General features: G+C 44.5%; 1 protein-coding gene across 19 annotated transcripts in view; it reads left to right on the top strand.

Moving 5' to 3' along the window:
* ZNF532 (zinc finger protein 532) overlaps positions 1-10,878 on the top strand; it is a 95,891-nt gene that overhangs the window by 67,876 nt on the left and 17,137 nt on the right. For all 19 annotated transcript variants that reach the window (XM_023531145.1, XM_011361094.2, XM_023531142.1 and 16 more), the window contains one exon: positions 4,245-4,526. In XM_023531145.1, coding sequence (XP_023386913.1) covers positions 4,245-4,526 — 282 coding nt within the window. The remainder of the gene's footprint in view (positions 1-4,244; positions 4,527-10,878) is intronic.

Below are 10,878 nucleotides of genomic sequence, written 5' to 3'. Positions count from 1 at the left end.
ATTGTCTTCTGAAGGTTCCAATTTGTGAAATTAATTTAAGGAGGCTGCTTGGTAGTATGAGGTCCCAAAATGGTTTGCAGTGGACAGTATTTTAAACCATTTAAAGCACGTTGGACATTCGGGTGTTGAAGTGTGGATTTGCTTCTCTGTGGGACTTTCTGTGTTAAGAATAGAATGACGTTCAAGTGTAAAATTGCTACTAAGTCTAAAAGATAACTTGGAACAAGTAACAGTTTGTGCAGTTATGGGAGTTGAGCTGGCTTACTTAGTTCATTAATCAAAATCTTTTTCAAGTTAGGGTACCACCATTGAGCTGTGTTCCTTGTCTGATCTTAAAAAAAAGAACCCTCGAAAACAAAGAAAAAAATCAAGGGTGCTTTTGCTGGTGTTAAAGTAACTAATGAGTGAAAACCTTATAAAAAACATGTGTCAGTTGTAAATCTGTTAAGTCATAAAATAGTCATTAATTTAGACTTCGAAGCAAATTTGGTTGAATGTATCTTTACCCAAAATGTTAAGACCGACCTACACTTGAGTGATACCAGTTGCCTTCAAAAGTTTGTTTCTTTTAATTGTGTTTATGTGTTCTCACTGCTTCTGCCTCCTGAGTTCTTGAGCGATGAGAAGTTAGTAGCAGTTTCTTTGGCTTGAGAGATGAGGGCTGACTGACATTTCCATGTACTCCTCTGTTTTAGAATAATATATAAGTGTTCCATGTGCGACACTGTATTTACCCTGCAAACTCTGCTGTATCGCCACTTTGACCAACACATCGAAAACCAGAAGGTGTCTGTTTTCAAGTGTCCAGACTGTTCTCTTTTATATGCACAGAAGCAACTCATGATGGACCATATCAAGGTGTGTGCGCGTCTCTCCTGTCCTTTACGTGAATTGCAGATCTGTTCATTGGTGCCGAATCAAGGCTGAGCTGCAGATTACGATAAAGCATGTGCACTGTCGAGGGAAGGGATCGATGCAAATGGTGGGCGAGGAGCAGTTCACAACATGCTGACATCATATGTTCACTCGACCAAGGGATGCTTTTTATTCCCGAGTCCTGATCTGCATACCATGAAAGATGAATGCAAAGTAACAAGTGCATGCACTGATATTAGAAGAATAATAAAGTGTTCTTTTTTTCTCCCTGGGAAAATAATGACTTTGAAGTTAACATTTTTGAGAACTTGCTGTTGTATAGGATTTAGACATAGACAAGAACTCTGAAAAATTGTGTAATTTGTATAAATGTTGGTGTATTTAGAAAAACGAAGGTTTTCCCTTAAAATTACTTAAGCAGTTAAGTTTGCATTCTAATGGATGCCCCTGGATATTTTGGTCTTTTTTTTTTTCCTTCTATCAAGACTGCATGTAAATTGACTATGAGATGACCAGATACAGCACAATGTCTGGTGGGTGGGTATTCAATTAATGACATGAGTAAATGTCCAGTTTGGATCATGCATTTTCCAACCCTAAAGGGGGCACTTAAATCTCTCTCCAGCTTTTTAAGCTCACTAAGGGCAGCTTAGTCTGGCCTCTTACCTGTCCACTGTGATAGGTGAAACAGTTTTATTCCTGTGCGATTAGGAGATAATATCCATCAGCTCTCAGAGATTAAAGTGATTTAACTTTTTTAAAAAGAGAAACAACAGACCCAATAGTATCATGAAGTCAATCTCTTTCTCTTAGTTTTTTCTTTCTTTCTTTCTTTTTTTTTTTAATATATTACACAAAAAAAGTCAGTTTAAAGAGCAAATCAGGTCTAGTGTCCTCTTAGTTACGCGAATGGACTAGGAATCTTGGAATTTCCTGTTGCGTGGATGTGAGCCCACGTGGCGTGACCTCCTGTCTCAGAGGCTTTCCCATCCCTGGGAGTCTTCACGTTAGAGGCCAGGTGGAGGTAGTGGCTGTGTGGCATTATTAGCGTCAGTCAGATGCGTGGGAGGTCGGCTTCATCGTTCTCACTTTAAATACAATAAAATCCTCTTAAAGTATTTCAAAGATTTTTTTTCTAAAATTAACAAAATTATCTTCACAGTAAATATTTAATGAACGAAATAGGAAAAACTAAAAAGCGCTTCTAAAAATGTAGGGACATTTAGGGAATTAGACCCAAATATTTTAACATACTATATGTGGCGGGGAGTGGGGGCGAAAGAAAAGTTGCTTCTTAAGAGGCTTTTAAGGAATTTGCTTTCTGGGGCTCATCTTGACATCTGGAAATGGGGTCGTGGAGTTTGAGGTTGGGGGTCTTCCTTGCGTTAATAGTGAATTTGGAGGAACACAAGGACCCAAGAAACAGACTGAGAGGAACAGTAAAATCCGGGGGCCCCAGGGAGGAAAGAATTGTTTTTCTTCATCTGAACCTTTACAACACAACACGGTAACGAAGTGCTTCCTCACGGTGTAGGCCCCCGGGCTCCACGCTGGCAGGTACATTTACAGTAAACTTTCAGGTTCCAGTCATTCAACAATAAGTCATCCTTTATTGTTACCGGAGCTACGGGAAAATCAATTCTAAAATAATTAAATGATATTTTTTTTTAAACATTTGTTTCTAATGAACAGTCTTACTTTTACTTACAGTGCGAAAGTAAAATAAATTAGAGATTCTCACGTCGGCACTCACCCTGTTGCTCCCGTGTCACAGCAGAATCGCTTGCTGCTGCTCTGTAATTTCTCTAGAGCAGGATGACGTTCTCTTATAAAAAGGATGCTTTACTACCTTCAACTTTTCAGTTAGTAAGAACGTGTTTGCCTAGAAACTTCAGAAAAGCTTATTAGAAGGTTTTGGTTTTTGGTTTTGGGGGGATTTAAATGGTTAAAAATGTAAAAACATGGATTTTGTTTTAAAAAAAAAAAAAAAAGGCCATTTAAGCACAGAAGCCCCTGCCCTGCGTGGCAGACAAGCCAAAGCACACATTGTGGCTGTGATGACCTCACGTCTCGCCCCAGATTTTCTTTTTACAAAGGGACATTGGACATGCAGCTTAGGCCTTTTTAAAAGGGTGGACCTCTAACTTCTGCTCACAAGAAAATTATAGAACCCTCCTTTTTCCCTTTTGGCATAAGACAGTATTGAAGAAGGTTGGCCACTTTTTGGTGCTGTTTCAAAAAGACTTTGACCTTTAGAAAGTATGATGGAAAGTACGCCGAAGGAACAGCTTCTTCCTCGAACACTCAGGAAGGAGGGTGGAGCTGGGAATCTGTGACGGAGGAGACCTAGACGTGCTAATGCACCTTAGGAGCCGTGTGTCACAGTGTGTCTTTCTGTTTGTTGGCTCACGAACTCAGGCTGGTACCAGCCTGAATACCGATTGAAGACCCTGTTCAAAGATGAATTGTACATCGAGGCACAGACTGTTTTGCTTCCTTGCTTTTTGGTTTTGTTTTGTGTTTGTTTTGGACTCCATGCTTCTAGAACACAAACCAGAAACCAAAGTGAGCCTGTCTTTAGAATCAAAGTGCCCCAAAGGAATATGAAATCCTGAGAGTTTTAAGTTGAAGATAGCTGTTGAGGCTAATGAGAATAAAGAGCCAAGCAGTTTCAGAAGGCTTTTTGAGTATCCACTGTGTATAGTTCACAAGTCTGGGTGCTGTCAGTGAGAAGGGATGGATTGGGATAGTCTGTAGGGAGATTACAATTACCTCCTAAAACCTCAGCAAGAACCCAAACTGTTACAGGTATTCCAAGAATGCAAAAGGCATGAAGGAGAGGGAGAAAGGTTTGCCATTCATGTATTGGTCTTAGGTTTGTTGCAGTTAGTTAGCTGATAGTCTTAAACACCCACCAACACATTAGCCTGTTGAAACGTTTCTGGGTAGATGTGAAACCAGAAACGGTCTGTCATAGGGCGGATTCACTGTGGAACAGTGGGAAGGATAGAGTGCCAGGAATAATGCGGATTTAGTGCAGAAATCTTTCTTTAAAGAATTTTAAAATGGCATAAGCAAATAAGTTTTTAAAAATGATTTGGAACTAGAAATGCATATCTTAATAGCAGTCATAAAAGTTAATACTTCTTTAACTCTTTAAATTTATTTTTTGATTATAGTTGACCTCCAAATAATACTTTCTTCTCTCTTTTTTAAGCATACATTTTGCTTAGATTTTCTTCATGTATCATAAATATTTCTGAATGAGTATAAAGTCACATAAAAATGTTATGTATTAAGATAGTCCACACGTGCTTTCCCTCAGTGGTGTGTTTTGTGATAGAATTTCTTTTCTTTTCATCACGTAGTCTATGCATGGAACATTGAAAAGTATCGAAGGGCCGCCAAACTTGGGCATAAACCTGCCTTTGAGCATTAAGCCTACAACTCAAAACTCAGCAAATCAGAACAAAGAGGACACCAGATCTATGAACGGAAAAGAGAAACTGGAAAAGAAATCTCCATCTCCTGTGAAGAAATCAGTGGAACCCAAGAAAGTAGCCAGTCCTGGGTGGACGTGCTGGGAGTGTGACCGCCTGTTCACCCAGAGGGACGTTTACATTTCCCACGTGAGGAAGGAGCACGGGAAGGTAAGAACGGAGGCCGCGTTAGCGTGAGGGAGAGCCCTGGACTGATGGACCTCCGGCCCCTGGGTTTTGGGTGTGGCTCAGTCGGGAGTTGGTAGTGGGGTGACCTCAAACATCGCTCAGTGTCCCTGCGCCTCAGTTTGTTTATCTGTGAAGTGGACGTTTGCCCGTCCTCCTCCGTTCCGCGGCTTTGCTCATAATCGCCTTCACTTGCACTCGCTCCCCTGAAGGCGGACACGGAGTCATCTCCCACGTTCCCGAGGAAACCGAGAACAACGGTGAACCAGAGCTCAGTGTTTGAATTTACCTCTTAACCCAGGGACAAGTAAGGAAGAAAGCAGGAAAGGAAGAAAGTAGATTTTTGAAAACTGCTGGTAGCGTTTATATGACTTATGTGATTATTTCCTGAATTTGGTAGTGGGAAGAGGGACCTCATCCTTAAATATCTAGAAGTTCTGTAACAAAATCACTGAAATTTCTGAGTTGCAATATGTATATTCTTTCTCTTTTTAAAACGATAAGCACACATATCCAACTAATACGGAATTTTAAAAAATGACCATTATTAGACTTAATATAACTAGCAAGATTATTTTTTAATATTATGATTATCTCAAAATTGGTGTGTCATGGTCAGAATCCAGAGAAAGTCCGCTTTACCTTTGGTTCTTATGTAACTTAAATCTCTCTTAAAATATAGCAGTTTTCTTTTTTAATGTGCTGTTGAGTTGTTGGAAAAACTGGGGTATATGTCCTGTAGATTGTCCCCCAAATTTCTGGATTTGGGTAGTGGCTTCCTTTTGACATTGTTTAACTTACTTCTCTTTATCCCATACTTCTTAGAAATTTGGTTAGATTCAGGTTTTTTTTTTTTTTTAAGATAAGTATACATCATAGGTGCTGTATTCTTTTTGTATCACATCCCGAGGCACATAATACTGGTTTGTCCTACGTTTGGTGATACTAAGATTGATTAGTGGCTTCAGAGACACTGCGCTTTTAAAGAAACCATTTTATTGCCTTAACTTACGCTAGTGAAACCAGATAGTTATTCTTGGGGAACCTACGGACAGAGTGCACAGGAATGGGTGTGTAATTAGTATATACTATATCTTTGAAGAGTTTGTTCCTTGAAGTGCTTAAGTGTTACTTTGTAATCTAATTTATTTATTCAAACTATTTATTTGAACTGCTCATGAAGCTAACGTGTTTTACCTAGCTACCCTCCAAACGGTATAAACCTGCCTTTGAACATCAATCACAATGATCACAAACTGCAAAAAGATGTTTTTATTTTATTTGGTCTAACTGTACTGAATTCAGTGTCTCTTCATATAAAAATTGGTTACTTATGGAACATATATGGCTTTAGCAGCCCATTGCTTACTTCATCATCTCAGCTTCAGGCTCCCCAAATAGGCCGTAGCTTCTCACAATATTCCTTGTCAATATTCGGTAGTTCTTGAGGGTCAGTCCTTGATAAGCCGACGGTGTAAATACCCTGCCAGTAGTTCGTTCAGAATCTGATGTGATGATTCTAGAAATCTTTTCTTGGCACCCAAACTGGATTTCACAAATGTCGAAACAGGAGCAGACCATAATTACCTAGCAGTTCAGTCCGTTTATTTCTTGTACATTTGAGATTTCTGGAACCATCCTGGAACATTTCAAAATTCTTTGTTTCTTTGTTGTTTTCCCCTTACGCTGTCTTTGTCTGGCACCCCTGACAATTATCGGACCTAGAGTATAAGATCAAACTTAACACGTACTTAAACTGTTGGCCTTGGGCTGCAGCACGGAGCCTGCCCTGAAGCCAACGTATGTTAGATGCAGTGGTCCATCACTGAGGAAACGCTTGGCTTAGGAGGATTTTAGGATTAGCTTTGAAGAAGTTGAGCCCCTGCCTTTTGGAATGAGGCACATCAGATTAGATTACAGTTTGGGTTCTGTCCACTCAGCCTCCTGAAAGAACTAAAGGGAGGTGGGGCGGGGGGGTGAAGAAATGCCTTTGCAAGCTGGTAAAATGAAAAGAATCTTGAACGTGAGTCAGAAACGAATGCGTGAGTTCTGCCATGCAGAATCGGACTGGAACCTCCACCTCCCGATGTCCCACCTAGACAGACACACCAGTGTCTAATCTCATTGTTCTGTCCCATCAGAAAACTCACGTCGCCCCTCTCGCATTTAAGCCCTAGACTTCAAACACTCTGTGCTCTGTCTTTTCTCTTCCCTTCAGACAGCCAAGCAAGCACCTTGCCGTCTGCACTTTGCCACACTCCCCTTTACCCTCAGCTGACCACCTTTGGGCTTTGGCTTCGCCTTTGTCACCAAACCCACTTCACTTGTGACCTCGTTGTTGAGTCCAGTGGACATTTTTTTGGACTTTACCTCGATTGACCTCACTGCAGTATTTCACACGATTGGCAGTTCTTCCTCAAAGAATTTTCTACCCTAAGTGTCGAACGCTGCGCTCCTGCGTTTTCTCATGGTTGCCAGACAGTCGTCAGGTTTCTGTGCTGGAAGCATTTAACTGCCTGTCTCTGGGGAATTTCAATTACTCTCATAACTTCACTTCTCGTATACATGTGCAGATAACTTCCAAATCTCTGTCTCCAGCTGTGGTTTCTCGTCTGCATTCCGGTCTCTGAAATCCAACCACTTATCAAGTTTCGGCTTCTTGGATAGCTCAGAGAAGCTTTAAGCCTGCCCAACAAGGAACACCACCCCCCTGCCCTCCCCAGGCTTCTACAGCCCAAGCTTGGTGTCCAGTATGACTCGGCGATGCCTTCCTTCTGCCCAGCCCTCTCCCCATCCGTTCACTCAATACCCTTTAGTCCACCCATTTATCTTTGTTCAGGCAACTGTTAGTTCTTGCCCGGATGGTTGTTCTCACTCCAGCCAGAAAAAGTTTTTTAAAGCGCAGCTCTGACTGTGCTAAGTGTTATGTCCCCATTGCACTCAGGGTCATCCCCTGGCTTACTGGGTCACCTCTGATCTACCCCTTGCTGTAGCCATGTCTCAGACGATGTGCGTGAGACAAACTTCACGACCAGAGGTGCCTTAAACACCGCTCACTTGTCTCTGGGGCATTCATTCGCTTGAAAGCCCACACCTTTTGGGTGGCTCACTTCTCTTAGCCCTCTAAGTCTCAGCCGAGACATCACCTCATGTGGAAAGCCTTTCGTGGTCCCTCCCTCAGACTGACCAGGTCCTCTTCCTGCGTTTCCATGGCAACATGTGCTTCCTTTACGTGTGTACTCACCAGTACATGGTGGGTGCCGCTCCCATTAGACACTTGATCATTTCTTCCTCTTTTCAGTTCCCAGCCCTAGCGTCTTTGGGGCATTTGTCCCTAGCTCGTGGGAAGCTGAAAAATATTTTTTGAATTAGCGGATCAAGAATGGGTGCTGATTTGGAAGACACTGAATCCCTCTTGGCTGTAACTTCCTTTTTTTTTTAAAACGGGAGTCACGCGTGTTTTAGTGACCTCACAGTATCCTGCATTGTAGGTACCCAGAGGGAACTGTGTGTGAGGTGACAAGCAGCCTCCAGTCTTTTTGGGTTTAAGATGAGATACAAATATGCTTTACACGTATGAGGGATTTGAAAATTATGTTCGGCTAAATAAATGTCTCGGGTCAGCGTAGTCGTTTGCTTCTGCCAGGCTGGCGGTTATCGGGAAGGTCTGCCTATATACCAGATTGCCCGGGGAGATAGCGCCGTGTGCTCTGATCGTGTATAAATGTTCCGAACCGGTGAACTGTGAGGGTTCCCTTGATTGATGATTTTGGTAACTTGGTCTAATTTGGAAGGCGCGGTGGTGACGGCGGTGACAGGGCGGCTAACGCTGATTGAGGGCTCGCCGTGCGGCATGCACTGTTTATCATCTCACTTATCCATAAAACAGGCTCATGAGGGTAGGTGCTGTCTCTGGCCTCATTTGACAGACTTGTCACTCCAGGTCCTGTGGCTGGGAAATGGCAGACGCAGGAGTCGGTCCAGCCTCGAGCGCTATGCCGAAATAGCGACTCGGCAGAGCAGGAAAGCCTGGTATTGCCAAAACGGATTAATTTTAATTTCATTGAATCTTTCATTATAGATACGAAACAGCAAATATATGGCTTCCTCCCCGTCATCGCTTTAATTTAGGCATTCGGTCTTGGTTAAAGTTGTTTATGGCATCATTCAATGAATGAATGAGTGTTTGTACTTTGGGGAAGATGTTGAGAGTAGTAGTCTATTCTTCACTGGGGACCTGGTGCCTAACTAGAGTGTGTGGCAGTTGTGGTTAATAGCGCTTCGGAGTCGTTAATGGATCTCATAAATTTCCCTGCAGAGTCATGGGATGCTGTGGAGTGGCTCGTATGTCCTAGCCACTGCCTGGGATGAGTTTGGGGTGTGGCCGGATTATAGCCAGCGGTGGCCTTCCAGGGGCATAGAGGCTCTTCCTGCAGTAAGAGTTTCAGAAACCTGGAGCAATGCGCACGCAAGCGGCCCCTGCCAGCCTCCGGGAGTCCTCTGGGAGCAGGGCCTCTGGGTAACGAGGAACGAATTAACCAGAGCACTGGTTAGCGGGGCTGCCCTGGACCGTCCGTGCGGCCAGTTCCACTCGCTGCTTTTTATAACCAAAGATTACACCTGCCGCTTTGCCCTGCTGCCTGGCAGATGGGAGCCTTTGGCCAGAATGACTGGCCAAAAGGGAAGGGGCCAGCACAGACTCGTTAAAGAGGCATGAGAAAATCACTCAGCGTGCTGGTGCGACAGGTACCAGGTTGCGTTTTTGCACTTGAATCACAGCGCCCGTGGAATCCTTCTCTGCAAAGCCAGTCCCCTGCCAGGCAAGTAAGAAATAACTGGTTAGAGCTGGGTGCTTACGGCCACCAGAGTGACACAGATGTTGGCAGACACGTAGGCATTTGCAGTGCGTCACCCACCAGGGCCGCTGTTACTTTGCAGACTGAGGAAGACACTTCCTCCTGGGCCCTTCCTGTTTATCCCTCGCATGGTACTCGGTCTCAGGAGGGAGAGGCTCCCCTGATGTTGGGCCTGTGCCCTCGCCAGATGGAATAGATCTGAGACCTGGCCCTGTCTCCTCTGCTGTGGGTGAATGTACCAGGACTTGCTGGCTTAAGAACATTCTTATTAAAAACATTGCCCACAGCCAGGGACTGACTTCCGTCACCGTCACAGACCAGTTCTCCTCTCCCTGGTCCCCTTGCCCCGCAGCTGTAGGGAGTCTGAACTCCGGTCCTTCCCCTCCTGGTCCCCGGTCCTTCCCCTCCTGGTCCCTGGTCCTTCCCCTCCTGGCTCTGCCCCTCCTGACCCCTGGTCCTTTCCCCCCCGGCTTGCTTGAGGTCGGATTTTGCTCTCTTCATGCTGCTAGAGCCTTAAGGCAAAGCCTCGGCCTCCCGCCCTGCACCCTGCCCCAGACCCAGACCGATGTCCCCAAATCCCTTCCCCTCGTTACCTGTCAGACCTCAGTCCCTTGCTGTGCCCCAGATGCCCTCCCTGTCCCGGCATCCCTGGCAGGTGGAGCGTAGGTGCAGATCCCATGGGGCCGAGGGAGGGCGGAGGAAAGTAGCTTCTCTTACAACCCGAAGGGCCCAGATTTGCTGTGGGATTAGGTTTCTGCAGTAAATGGGTACTGAAATCCTGTCAGGCTTTAGAATTTCGGGCCAGTCTTGTGGTTCTGCTGTACCACGTGAGTAGGCTTTCAGGTGCTTGCCCAGGAATGCAACATTAATTTGTAATTTTTTTAGGAAAATATGTTCCTGAATCCAACGGGCACATTAGATTTCTTAGGTTTTAAGAATTTAGTGCATGATTGTAAGTCGATATTACTTTGAAGCCCAAAACAACCAGAAAATCATTTTTCATGCCACCCATGGGGACGTCAAAGGAAATAGAAGGCCGTTCTGGCACGACTGACTTAATAAGGAATAGTAAAATAGCACTAGAGGGTCACAGAGAGGTCATGCATTCCCACCCAGGTTATAGATGGGAAAGCTTCGGACCCAGGACGAGTGCAGGCCTGCTTTCAGAATTTCACCCTTGTGCCAGAAGCCGCCTTAGAACACAGAGTCCCCCGCTCTGCCTGAAGGTCAGAGTGTGGGTTTTTAAGCCCCTATGTACCCCAGTTCGTGGGCGGGAATCAACTCTGGTTTGGCAGAGGAGCCGGGGCCTAGTGTGAGCAAGGAGGAAGCTTCCGTCAAACCTGTTAACTCAGCAGGTGCACGTAAATGGCCAGAATGTGCTGCTCGCGGCGCTGCAAACGGAGAGTTGGAAGGATGGTTCTGGAAGGAAAGAGGCGATCCACGAGCCATGTCTTTTCTTCATATCCGCTCAGAGCCAAGTA

Source organism: Pteropus vampyrus, unplaced genomic scaffold, assembly GCF_000151845.1.
Source record: "Pteropus vampyrus isolate Shadow unplaced genomic scaffold, Pvam_2.0 Scaffold62, whole genome shotgun sequence".
In the NCBI taxonomy this organism is placed as follows: Eukaryota; Metazoa; Chordata; class Mammalia; order Chiroptera; family Pteropodidae; genus Pteropus; species Pteropus vampyrus.
The sequence above is the reverse complement of the archived record's forward strand: the minus strand, read 5'-3'. Positions and strand labels throughout refer to the sequence as shown.